This window comes from Numenius arquata, chromosome 5 (genome assembly GCF_964106895.1).
Source record: "Numenius arquata chromosome 5, bNumArq3.hap1.1, whole genome shotgun sequence".
Classification (NCBI taxonomy): Eukaryota; Metazoa; Chordata; class Aves; order Charadriiformes; family Scolopacidae; genus Numenius; species Numenius arquata.
This window is the reverse complement of record NC_133580.1, coordinates 13,116,494-13,130,942: the sequence shown is the minus strand read 5'-3', so window position 1 is coordinate 13,130,942 and position 14,449 is coordinate 13,116,494. Positions and strand designations below refer to the sequence as shown.

Below are 14,449 nucleotides of genomic sequence, written 5' to 3'. Positions count from 1 at the left end.
CTTTACATTAAGAGACAAAGTAAAGAATAAACTGTCTACAACCACTGCCTGTCATAGACTGTTAGGAATTTAAAAGTAACTTAAGGAAATAAAAGGGCAAAATTTCAAAACAGTTTTTCAAATGTAATTTATATGCTGTCAGGTGTTAGAAAACAGAAAGGCTCATTCTGAAAAACAACAAATATTGTGGTCTCCACTCTGTGACCAGTCTTTTGCAAGTCCAGAGTAAACCCAGGATTTCCTGGAGACCAGGCACACTTTTCGCACTCTCTGAGATGGAGACACTAACACAGCATCTCTCTTTTCAGCCTGCTCCCTGCCTAAATTAGGAACAGCAGGAAAGTTGCAGACAGACAGTAGCAGTTCCAGAATAATTCACGAGGTATGCCCCCCAGCATCATTTTTCCAGTCACTGCCTAGACTAAGAGAAGAAACAGCCAAGCTAACTGTCAATCACAGCCATCACAGCTAACTGGCAATCACAGCCACTCCTGAATACTATGCTGCCCAGGAAGCCCTGTCACCCTCCCCACAATGACCAGTTACCCGCCTTAGCTGCTTACTGACTCTACCGCAATAGTCCAATAGAGCTCCCTGCACATTAGAAACTCTTGTGGTTCCTACAGTTAGTAACAATACACAGTGTTTTAGAAAAGATTGCATAGGTTTGAGAAATACCCAGGGCAGCAAGAAGTTGCTTTCACTATTTAACTTAAATCCACAGTTTTAAAACTAGACACTTATTGTATGCATGGCCTCAATGAAGCCCAGTTACTAATTTTTAGTGAGGAGGTACAAGACACATGCCACAACTTACACAAGGCCGTACATTAATCTGTAGAAAGACGCCTGCATTCTCGTCTGTTACTGAGCTAATCCATGCTGCTAAGCGAGGCCAAAACCACCAGTACAAAAGAACCGAGGGTATGGGGCTCAACTCCCACCACTTAAGCCCTGACGCTTTGCAAGACGTCAGTTTTCAATCCAACCAATGTGCCTTTCCAACTGGATACGTATCTTAATATTTTATGACTTGAGCTGTGATTAACTTCTAAAATACATTATGCAAGTAGACAGAAATATAGTAAGGAAGAGGCATTACCTGAAGAGAATCATTGCAATCCGACATGGAGGGCAGGCAAGAAGAAAAATCTGAAATGTTAGAAACAAATTTAAATTAATGACATGATCTCTTTTAGACTCCATTTTCTATATCTTTCTTTCACAGTTCTGTATGTCACAAAGAAGAACCGATTTACAGCAGAGCTAGAGAAGACTAAAAATCTCAAACAAATTAAAAGGTCTCATATTACCTATATATAAAAGTATTTAAGCGGTATGAGCAGCACCCAGGGTTTGGCTTCTGCCAGTGCTTAAGAAACAAGTCAAATTCTGTTTGATATTGTCATTATAAAGGGTCTCTCATAAAGTAGATATCGCTTTACTACAGCAGCTCCCTTAGCCCTCAGTCACAATAAGGTCCTTGCTGTGCTCAAGACCAAGCATTTCCAATGACAGTACTTGGCTTCACTTTAGCGGCGCAGGACACAGCTCTTGAAGATCTCATGCGAGATGGCTGTCTACAAAAGCCTCTTAATGCTTCCCAAAATAAGGCTACCACAGTATCTGCTCTATGCATAAGCTTAGTGGTCATCTTTAAATATGTCCATTGCGACACTCAATAAAGTATTTTTAAAGTACTGTAAAAACATCATTGGTTATTAGCTACCTGTGTCACAAGACTGAAAGTAACTGAATACAATTGGAGCCGCATGGTTGTTTTTCTTTACAGGCCATACTCCTACAATAAATAGGACCTGATTTAAATATTTATGTAATAAAGTATTGTTGATTTGCAACAATGCCCCATTTAAATTTAGTCACCTTTTAATTTAAATTTAGTCACCTTTTAATTTAAATTTAATCACCTTTTAATACTGCTGTCCAAAACCTCTCACAACTACTTAAAATACTTCCTATCAGTAAGTCTTACTCCAGATATGAAAAGATTACTACATAAGGGTTCAGTGATAAAAATCCTGTTTGGTTTTTTTTTGTTTTTTTTTTTTTTTTTAATATTGTTCACTACTGCAAAGAGAAACTTTGGCCTATGGTCTGATAAAAAGTATATGAGAAAAAAAAAATGGATCACACTTTTTACTGCTGTTGTTAAAATAAATTCACAATAGATTCTTTCACTTCCAACCTACAAAACAAATTATCATTAAGTCACTTCAAGTGAGAACGTTTGGAGAATACGTCTGCTTTGTGGACGAGTCAGATTAGACAACTCACCAAACATGTTTTTTTGAAGTGCTGCAGGGCTGGGAAGAGGCCTCTGATGTATATTCTAATTAATTACTACCAGATCATGTATACTTGCAGCAGCAACAGTAGAAATGTTGAAGTCTAGATCACACTACTGAGCCCTTGTGTATAAAAGGCGCTTGCTGGAATTTGTACATTTATTTGTATGGTAATGACAAATATTTTATTTTCAGTGCAAGTTCTTAACATATAGCCATTTATTTCTCTGATCCACTTACCTGTACGTTCAGTTCAAGTCAGTCTCATTAATTGTTTAGAACATGCACGCACACGAATTGTTTTTTGTAAGTCACAGCAAGAATACAAAGGCACAGCAAGAAAGAGGCAGCGATTAAATTTCACTGAATGTACCCCAAGGCATTTCTTAGCAAATACTGTTAAAATCCAATCAGAGTTTCTCTGAACTCTTCTATTTAGGAAACCAGTAATTTCAACTCATCAAGGCAGCTTAAAGAGTAAAAGAACATAACAGATGCATGATGACAATCCAGTAACGGATGACTTTTTTGTGCTGAGAAAAAAGAAAAAATCTACGTATCTACATAGGTCTACGTATCACCTTGCACACAAGGCCCATGTGTCTTCTGGGAAAAGTGTCTGACACTTACTATGCTTCACTATTCCATCATTGTGTATTTTTGCAATACACTTGCTAATGAAACTAACGTTCCTTGAATTCTGGACTATATTTTCTCTTCTTTGGAGACCATAAATGTCTTCTACAGGTCTCTTATAATAACTACTTTTTCCCATGCTACTTGCATTTATTAGTTAATCTTTTTAAACACTCTATGCTGTATGTCAGCAAAAGGAGATATGATATTTCGAGTCTCACTAGTTCATCCAGAGTTTTAAATTAAGATTATTTTATGATTTCCCTAGATTCAGAAGTCTGACAGAAGATACATGTTTCTTTTGAAGCACAGTTCACAACCTTCATGGAAAAAAATCTCTGTTCTTCCAATACAGATTTTTTCTTTCTTTTTATTTCCTACATCTTAAAAAGACCAAACTAACTAACTAACTAACAAACAAACAAACAAACCAAACAAAAAAGACAGATTGACCTTTTTATCTATATGTACAAAATAGTCAAACCAGAAATATGTCTTAATCACACCAGATTTCTTTTTCTGACACACTGCAGAGTACTCCAACTACCACACAGTAGAGCAAAAAGTACAATACAAGTCTGTGTGCTGTCTGAATCTCACCACTGAGGATAAGAAATAGCTAGTATCAAAAAAGGATGGCATTGTAACAAAGACCGAGATGGACATAACAATCTAAAATACTTCACTACCATGGAGACAGGCAAAAAGAGAACAAGATTCACAGCTGTTTATTTTTACATCAACTCTACTGCAAGAAACACAGTTTGAGGAACTAATGAGGGAAAAATAAATATTTATTATTTTTAAGCATGCAAGTCCCTCTGTTATGAGGGACCTTTCAGAAAATAAGCCCGCCTTCCATTTTTTATGACAGCAGAGAAATCGTAACTAGAATGTTTATGTTAAAACTTCAGGATAATGAATAGATCTTCAAATGTTTCACTTTTAGCAGTTTAACATCAAGCATTTTCTCTCTAAAGATGTATATACTTCCTGTGATAAATAAACATCGACTTCTTAAAAAGAATGTGTTACAAGACACCCTTGTATCTGATTTCCAAATCACTGTATCACTGAGTAGATTCAAACATTTATAAAAAGTATCAACATTCAGCTCAGAGTAATTAGCAGCCTTGAAATACCTAGTTCACAGCAGACAAGCTCACAAGCTCTACTGCAAGTGTCTGCATACTTATCCCATAATCATATTACATTTCACTGTCATACTGGAAATAAAATCCTTTGCCTCACAGGAGGAAACAGCTATGTTTTATAAACCAAACAATGTCACATTAAATTAGCAGCATGGCTGCGAAGAGTTCCCAGCCTCTCTTTTGCTGCTGGAACTCCCAAGGTTTTAGTCACTCGGGCTAGCACGGATGTTACCCCCTGCGCCTGCACATCACGGAGATCCAATGCAAACAGGGCAGCAAGTCTTTTAAAGCACACTGAAGTAGGCTTCTCCTTGTTCAGGGCAGAATAACTAAATTTTCCAGTTTAGAAGAAATATTAAGAAACAACTTCAATGTCCCTCCTTATTCTGTCAGATCTGTAACCTGTTATGTTTTCACATTACAAACAAAAAGAAGGACAAAGGAATTAATCAGAAATCCAAAATGCACAAAAGTAACATTTTTAGGAGGGAAAAAATAAGCTATAAAATATACATTGTCTGATAGGCTCAATTCTGGGAACAGTTCTGATCATTCCCTTCCCCTTTACCTTCCCCCTCTCTCTCTCAAAAAAAAAAGCAGATTTAGAAAAGGGTTACCAAGGTCAACAAGAATGATCAAAAAGTATAGAACAACTTCCATACATGGATTAACACATTAATGGTCTTCAATTTGCAAAAGACTATAGGCTAACGAGACTGAGAGAAAGAGAGGGTACCAAGAGAGGGTACCGAACTGTGAGTGGCCTTGAGGAAATGTATAGATAACAAGTCCTAGGTGGGGACAATATTGTGAGTCAGGATGTCCGAGTCTTTCACCAGCACAGGACCAGAAGATTCTACAATTGTTCTCAGTCAATAAACTGCAAGGACACTCGTAACACTGGTCAACCTGTAAACTGAAGTTCACTTCAACCTTGAGGACCCAGATGAAAAAGAAATTCTGTCAATCTACTTCCCAATTGCTCTGCAAGACCATAAATATCATTGTCCATCCCCATGGGAAATATTTCTGGCACAAGGAACTGCATGGCCAGCACCCCGCTGCATAAGCCCAAACACAAAGGTCACGCCACAACACGTGATGGATCAGCAGGGCCGTGATGATTTGGAGACTGCAATGTACAGGATTGCACTGCTTAATTGCTCCTTCACCCAGAAGGTTAATACCCATGCTATTTTTCTGCCTGTAGTAATTTAAAATTTTCTAAAAGAAACATGTGTGACCCTGTCATTCAGTATTTGTTGGAGTTCCCAAGAAATACCTTTTGAGCTCAGTGAACTTTAACAATCATTATTTCCTTAAATCTGCTTGTATTATTCATTTGTCTCAGTGTAGCAGGTAGAAGAGCCTGTATGTAAAAGGACTGTTCTGAAGACAATAAGAAGATACCATTGCATTAGTTTATTCAGAAAACTTATTTGATAGACAGCAATAAGCAGCTATCCTCAAGTATTACATTGGCCCTCCACAAATCCCTGTTAATTTCGCTCCCTTTTTAATCGCTAAAAGAAAGCATAGCCAAACACGGGAAACACTACTGTTAAAAAGGAACTGGATAGCTGGAAAAAAACAGATCTTTTTTCCTAAACTCATTTTTAGAAGTCAGAATTTACCAAAAAAATTACTTCTTGACATTGCAATAGTGTCTCTAGTTAAAAGTCAAACTCACACGCAGGGAAAAAAGGCTAAATTACAATCAAAATAAGGTAGTATTTTGCAGTTAGCTTTTTAATTGATTATACCTCTTTCCTAGTGCTAAAATATGACAGGAATAGGTACCCAAATTGCAGATGTGTGGGAAAAAAAAAAAACAGTACTGAAACAAACACCCCAAAATCCACAAGAGATTGCAACATCATGAAACCAAAAAGAACTACACTAACTTTAATCTGACCTCCCTTTAATACAACCAAATTTCCTAATCTCTATGCAGTGTTAACCCCTGATAGTATTTTCACTTCTTGCACTTCAAGTATTACATGCTGCAATTATCACATTAATTTGGAGCTATTAGAGGTTTCTGTTATTTGATTTTAAGTTCATACAAAAAAAATGTTATTCAATGTCTTTTAGAGATTGTACATGTAGACTGCAGCAATGGGCAAGTGCATTGGTACAAAGAAGTGGAAAAAAGTAAAGCACACAAACCATCAAACATATCTGGTTTCCTATTTTCCATTTAACTGTATTGCTAGATTGAAAATAGTAAGAAAGGAGAAGATTTTTGTTGTTGTATAATTCTGTTTTTAATCCAGCAGTGCCTCTATGGTACATTTGTTATGGACTACTCTTTTTTGTTTTGTTGTTTGTTGTTTTTTTTTTTTGGGGGGGGGGGGGGGAAGGGAGGAGGAAAGGAAGAGATCATGAGGTGAGCAGATTTTACTAAATCTGCCTTAGTACAACTCCAACATACTCAGATATTGGGAAACTCAAACTTCAACATACAGTCCCAAATATATTAGTGAGCTATTACCCACAGTAGCTAAAATCTACTATACTAGCATGCCTGCAAGCATTTTAGCCAGCCTATCATTCTGAGCCATGACTTGCCTAAAATAGAGAACCTAAAAACAGTTAATTAAATACCTAAAATGAGAGGCTGTGGTACATGTTAGAGCTATGCCTAGGAAAACTCTCAGATACTGGCGAGGATGTATATATTTGTTATGTTATAGGTTCCAAAAGCTTTGAGAGCACTGACATAAAATAATTTGTCAGCTCCAAATTTTCTCCTATGTCTAGTACTTCCTTGTTTCTTTGATGTGTAAGCACGCCACATGCCACTACTAGGTTTAGTAATCATCATTTCAAAAATCAAGACTAGTAAAAAAATCTCACGAGCTATTCTCAAAAGATACGCACAACCTTTTGTTCAAAAAGGATGCAACAGAAGGGCATCAAAGCAATACTGTCTCTGAACTGAAGTAAAACTTCTCTTCAAATATCTATGCCTGGATACCATTTTATTCACTGAATGTTATTGCCTCACTCCATGAGCACTCTAAATAGAGAGAGCTCACTGATTTTATTTCAGTTTTTTTTCACGGAATGGTTGGAGTTGGAAGGTACCTTGGAAGATCATCTAGTTCCAACCCCCCTGCCATGGGCAGAGACACCTCCCACTAGACCAGGTTGCTCAAAGCCCCATCCAGCCTGGCCTTGACCACCTCCGGGGATGGGGCATCCACAACTTCTCTGGGCAACCTGTGCCAGTGTCTCACCACCCTCACAGTAAAGAATTTCTTCCCAATATCTAATCTAAATCTCCCTGGTTTTTTTGATTCCAAAACGTTCCAAACCTCTACAAAATATTACACATAAGAGCTCCCTTCAGAAGTATTTTAATGACGCTATTTTTCAGTTAGTACACTGAGGCAGAGAGTGCAGTCAGAACTTGTCATGAAAGGCTTTTCTTCAACAGTCTTCATACTGCTGAGACAGAAAGATGCCTAACACAAAGATCATCTTGTTCGATCAGAAACAAATTAAAAAGACAAAAGATAACAATTGAAAAGGTAGCAGGGGAAGAAAAGAACAAGTCACACAACTCTAAACATTCCAGATTAAACATCACACGAATGAGCACTTAAAATATCAATAGGAACACTGGCAGATGTCTGAGTAGAGTTGTTCCTGGCAGAAGGTGCTACAAGATGTCTCTGGCTAAGCATGCTACAAGTAAAACTGCTTCATCTCACATATGCAGCACAGATTTCATTTACCTTTCAAAGCAGCAGCTTGTCTGTGCCTGAGCTGCCTGTTTGATTCAGTATCACATTGCAGCAGGCTGGAAACGTACCCTTCTTTTCAAAAATTCCAGTCATGATCACTTAACTGGGTCATAAATTGATCAGTTTAGTATACTATTTCCAAATTAAAACTTCAAGAGGTTAGACTTTAATTTCTACTTGCAATGTTCAGAGCAATGTGAAAAATTCATGGAAACTGGATTAATCCAAAACTGGAATTAATTTTAAAAAAGATACACACACACAAAAAAAGGAGAGATAAGCTCTAGACAATCTGCACTGAAAAAAAAAAATTCACCCTTTCTTAGGTGTATCAAAGTGCCCTCCAGAGCAGAAGAGATTAAAAGATATGTTTAAAAGGCTAACATTCAGTGGTGAAGTGTATTTTACTATATGTGTGAAAACCATCCATTTTGCCCCACAATGGTAAAATGTAAGGCAAGGAACATTCAAGCAGCTGGATAATTTAAAAGATGTAAATGGCTTTATTATCTCTAAAATTAATTATTTAATTAAGTTCAAAACAACCACTCTATCATTTATCAGAAGGTAATGGTTTAACAACTCCATCATATGGCTTTGATTCAGCATCTAGGTATGTTAGATGTCAACTGTTTTTGTATAAACTATAAATTCAGCACAGGAGAGCCATATAACCTAAAAGCCATCTGTTTGCCTTCTAAAAGATAACTTAAAACAAACACAAAAAACCTCACATAACTGGGGTTTGACAAGTTCAGACTGACAAATCCGAAAAGAGAACAGATATCAAAAGATGTTACATTCTCTCTGCTTAATAGCACCAATTTGAATGTATTTCATGTTTTAGCATAAAAACCACAGCTGCCACAGCTGTCAGACAGGTTCAGGGATTAATTAATATGTCCTGTGGAATTGTTAATCTAGCATTAAGAATACTCGTGATTCAAAGCAACATTGCTGCAGAGCATTAAGTAATACTATGGTAAAAGTTTGTGTTATATAAAGCAGACTAAGGGAAAAGAAAAAGCTGCCTGTCCCTCCTTCCAGCCTCTTCCTTTCCCAGTTCTACCCAGTGATGAAAGAAGTGTAGTAAACTGAACAATTTCCACCCTCTACAATCTAACGTCTTGTAAATTCTATATGTTGATTGGGACATTCTAGATTAGCCTCCCTTTCTACAGGCTTAGTTTGTTTGCTCGACAAGCCTGTACTTCTTCCCTTTTTACAGTCTTAGGTGAAAGATCTCTAGAATTCTTGTATTTTAGGATTAATTATTAACATAAGACTCAGGTCTTTCTGTGTGTGCAGTAGCATTAGTTATCACATCTTAGGAATTAGTATTTCAGAGAAAAAGTGCCACTGAGGTTATTTTCCTTCTTTTTTCTCTAATCATTGTTGGCACCAGCCGTTCACTAGTAGTGGGTTACTTCCTTCCCCACTCCTAGCTTAGCGTTTTAGCAAAACCTGACAATCAAAAACTTATCTGGGGGTAAAATAACAAAAAAAGGTTGAATTAAAATATATATATATATATATATATTCAAAAGTCCAATTTCTTAAGAAAATTTAATTTGCACTGAATTTGGATTAACTTGCATTTTCATCTGTCAGTGACAGTGTGGAAGCTTGCATGAGTTCACAGTAAGATTCTCATCTGCATAGCCACATGCATTCACTTTTGTTACTTTTTCCCCAAGCATGATGTTTCACATCAGTTTCCTACGGAAGCAAAACCGTCATAGAAAAAGTCCTGCTCTACTCTGCCTCAAGCCACCAATACCTTTTTCTTGTCACAGTTCCTCAATTTGTAGGATTTTACAACAGAAATTCATAACCTTTAAAAACAGCAGGATAATGAACATCTAATAGCTTTATTATTACAGATAATTTTTGCCAAAGAAACAGAAACAGTAACACAATCCATAAAACTCCAAGGCGTGTAACACCATATTCCTGATAATCTAAGCTGGCATTTCACTAACTACCAAAGTATTAAAATATAAACAATTAAATTTACTTGACACTAAGTACTTGGCAATCTGAATTAATGTAAACCCTTACCACATCTATCTAAAGCCCTGAGGAAGTGTCACGAGAAACATGAGTCCCATTACACTCTTCACAGGTTTCAAATTCACCCTACAGAACTCTTTCTGGGCAAACATCAACACAGTTCAAATTGCTACAGTGGATGTGGCTGATGTACAACCACTGCAGTAAAACTCATCATCTGTGACCGGGAGTGTAAACATTTACAGCAGCGCAAGGAAGACAACGAAGGAGCAGGTTAGAATGGAAATCATTAGGTGAAAGTCATCCCAATCCCTGGAATTTATAAGGTGTCCAATATGGTTACTGATGCTATTTGATTTAGTCAACTGCCCCATTGAAGTTCCTAAAGGCCTCAGGCAGCTATTCCTGAAACATCAGTTTAAGCTGCTACATGGAAAGGTGTGACAAACTGCTAAATGTTAAAAAATCCACCCTAAAAATACATTAAAGTCAATAGTGATACATTACAACACTGGAGAGTAAACTGAAACAATTAACAGCTCCATTCTGGAAAAAAAAAAAAAAAAAAAAAAAGAAAAAGAAAAAAGAAACAGAAGAGGAAAAAAAATTTAAAAAGGCCTGTTTCTTCACAACATGTTGCTCAAAGTACATACGTTACACTTTGATATTTGCTTTAAATCTATGATGATCTCATCAAAACAAACCAATATCTGATTTCCTAATTATTAATCTAATGGCCTTTAAATAATAACCCTCAATGTAAATATTTGGGGTAAGAGAAAGTTAACCTTTTTCATCAAGAATCTCCAGTCACGCAATTCCTATTCACTTTTAGAGAGTAAGATTACTTCTTGTCAATTCCCCACTTTTTATACTCTTTATTCTATATTTTTATTCTAAGAATACACAGAATAAAAGCAAGAATTACCAAAGTATGCGTTCTGTCCTCAAGCACAGCAGGTATTTCCAGATTCTAGCAACCTCAAAACAAAGGCTTAACTTAGAGCTTTAAACTCCAGTTCCTCAACCAGAACATTCACTGGCAGCAGGGCGTATTACCGTGATCCCTATCACCTTGACTAAAGCACGCACAATTCCAGCTCAAGATAAAGCATGTACTGGCCAAAGCTTGCATAAGTTAAAGTGGCTGAACTGTAATCTCTTCAAACAAAGAAAACTGTGGTTCACAGCCTTAGATACATTTGTTATTCTTTTTATACTAAATTAAAAATTACTATTATTTCTGACTAAGAATCCTTGCCTTGCCTCATATTAATATTTCTCAATTTCTCTACTATATGACGGGATTTACTAAAAATATGGTGAAACAAACTATATACAGTATCAAAATTATGACATAAAAGCTTTTCCTCAGCTCAATAAATAGTTGTGACCACATAATCAGATCTTTTCCAAGGTTTAAAAAAAAAAAAAAAAAAGGGAGAAGGGGAGAGAGGAAGATAATTAACAAGTTATATGTTGGGACGTATTCCCAAATGATGCAGAATTCAGTCAAGCTATGTTTATCATGTAAGTTCTGAAAACACCCATTGTTTCCAAAAACACAGTAGCTTCTTTTGCAGAGGACAGAAAGGATCCAGGTCTCTGAAGAAGCTAAAACTGGAAATAGTGAACACAGGATTTAGTATTTACTGAACTGCAGATGCACTTAGCCCTGGTTTTAGTTATGCAAAAATCAGATTGAGATCACTGGACAAAACTAGACTCCCCTATACTTCTTTTCCTTGCCTTTTTTCCACCTATCACTTCCCCTTTAGTTTACTTCTCTTTGCTAAAAAAGATCACTGATTGAAGTAACCATCCAGCAATACCAGTGTTTCCTACAAAAATATTTTCTTTATTTCAGATGGATGTCAGTTCTAAACTGTCTTAAGTGCAATAATTCAGTGTAAAATTGGAATAGAATTATGACAACTTACCAGCTGAGGGTTTACCACCGAGAAATGATTCTGAAGGAAGAACATTTGCAAACCTCTTCTCAAAACAAAACAAAAAAAAATAATCCCAAAACTAATTTTACAGATTGGTATTAAATCACCTTCTGGAAGAAGGCATTAGCATATTAAAATCAAGGAAGCTGACAATTTACAACAGTTTAAGAGAAGGACTAGCTGTACCTATCATTTTGGTATTAGACTACAGTCATGTTTCTGCCACTTCCCTAAACAAGGTTTCAAGAAATTTACACATACACTTTTAATTTCTACAAACTGCTCAGTTATAACCTTGAGTGTTCAGAACTGAATAGTCTTAGCGAAGCTCCAAGAAACCAAATTAAAACTACCAGCTTCAAGATCCAACTCACAAACCTAAAATTGTAATTTAAAAAAGGAAAAAAAAAATAAATCACATAGTCTTAAGGACCTTTCAAGATCACTTCCTCCTGCCCGTTACCCACAAACTCTGATTTAGATAGCTTCACATAATAGTTTTTCCTTACATTTTGTTTTCCAAATTTCTCTTTTGCAATACAGACTAATTTTATCTCTGGGTCCTGGTTTAGATTTGTCTACATTTAATCTTAGTTGCCTGTTAACTCCAGCTTGATGTGTTAGAAGACATCAAGAGACATCTGCGTTTATCCATTTTCATTAAGTTACATTGATGGTAAATACCAGCTTGCAAAATATGTGTGTCAGAAATTACAAAATAGGGGTACAGGAACAAATAATGAAAAACAGAGTGTTTGATGGAAATTCTGACTGCATCTTCACTGAACCTGAAATGAAGAACTGCTATATGAACACAAGTGTTTTGATTGAAAAGTTTTAAAATGTATACTTTAAAGCATATGGAACAGATAAACAAATGGGTTTTGGTGTAATTGGTTTTGCCACTGCAAGGCAAGACATTTTATTTTCACCTCACTAAAGCAATTCTGTAAGTATTTTGATTATCATACACAGGGAGATAACACTTACCTATACACTTCTCAACAAGCGTGCTCTGGTTGCTGCTAAAAGTCTCCTTTACAAAACTTTTTAAAGAAATCAATAGTGCTGTAATTGGTTATCGGCTGAATCCTCTCTCTTATGTTGCTGAATAAGAAACTTAAAAGATTTCCTTCACACATTCAATTTCAATATCATAATTATGGGTTCTAAAATACTGAAAAGGATTAATGTCTTGAAAATATAACACTTGATCCCCTAAACATATGCTGAATTTTTTCCTGCTATATGAAGGAGGATAGGTTTGCAACACCCTATTGAACTTAATGTTTCCCCTTTAGGACAGCATTTTATGCCAAGTTTACAGCATTACCATTGGTCCAATCATAACTTCAGTCCTAAAAAGCGGTGGGGTTTGTTGGGTTTTTTTAATAGATGTATCCAAATAATTTTCAGTAAGACCACTCTAAGAGCTTAGTATGAATTCCTTCATAGACTCCCACTCCTCGCTGCACCACATACTAAATATTGTACTGCACAAAAACATCCCCATCTAAGGGCTGTCAAAGAAGCCACAGAGACTTCCATTTCATCTTTGGTTTTTTATATATATATATATATATATATATATATATATATATAAATATATATATATTTTTTTATATATATATATAAAATGAAGTATTTTTCTCTCAATGATGCTGCACTTAACGTCACTGGTGAAGAAACAGTATTGTCCTTCTTTCTTCAGAAGCCAAACCCAAGACCAGGGCTGGAAATGAGCAGTACTGCTTCTAGATAATCCAACTAGGTGGCAGGACAGCAACATATTCTCTGAATATGATTAACCATGAGGACTGTTTAGGCAGCTAGATATGCTCATTTGATTGACACTTCATCCTTGCGATGACACATCTAAACTAGTTCTTCCCACTTAGGAAAGAGATTTGATTTGAACACAGGTTGGCATCACAGGCAGAAATTAAGATACCTGATTGAAACAGACTCGTTTGTAGAACTCAGTATCCACTGTATTACACAGTTTTGTCTGCCCAAATGCACCACAGATGTAATTCCCATTTTGGTTTGTGATTTCATTTCAGTTTTAGGTCTTTTAAAAGCAGGAGTTTTGCTTTTATGCAGAGAAAATCTGAAGGATAATTTCCAGTTCCAAATATTTTTGGCTCAGAGCCCAAAGCCTTTGTTGCTCTGAGGTGAAACAGTCTCACCTGAAGAAAGGGAAAACAGAAATTGAGTGAAAGAAGAGACCTTTACCAACAGCTACTGTTGGCTTCCCTTTGAAATAACTTTTATTGTTGTAGCATGTTTCATCTCTTCACCTCCTACTTTGCTCATCCTGATGCTTAGGCGCAGCAGCAGGATTAAGTACAAACTACTGTAAGAACATAACTGAAGAATAAATGGTAAATTCATGTATTTAATCTTCCCAACCTGTTGCCCTCAGCAAATTCAGGCCAGAAAAACAATGCTTGCAAGATTACACCTTCTATGTATTACTTTTCTGCTGATGGAAATCATGGACTACATTTGCATCTCACTTCTTTTTCTCAGCTGAAAGCTGTTGGTTTTGCAGCCATTTTCATTCTCCACATTAAGCCCAGGCCTATTTCTAATACATCTGTTTGAGGATGAAGAGGCATGACTTCTTAATTTTG

The 14,449-nt window shown here is 36.3% G+C and overlaps 1 protein-coding gene across 2 annotated transcripts in view; it reads right to left on the bottom strand.

Annotated features, from left to right (window-relative positions):
- The window catches only part of TMEM164 (transmembrane protein 164), a 43,464-nt gene that overhangs the window by 26,118 nt on the left and 2,897 nt on the right, over positions 1-14,449 (bottom strand). Inside the window, exon 2 of one of the 2 annotated variants that reach the window (XM_074147221.1) lies at positions 1,103-1,152. The exons of the other annotated variant lie outside the window; for it this stretch is intronic. Coding sequence (XP_074003322.1) covers positions 1,103-1,152 — 50 coding nt within the window. The remainder of the gene's footprint in view (positions 1-1,102; positions 1,153-14,449) is intronic. 2 annotated transcript variants of the gene reach the window in all.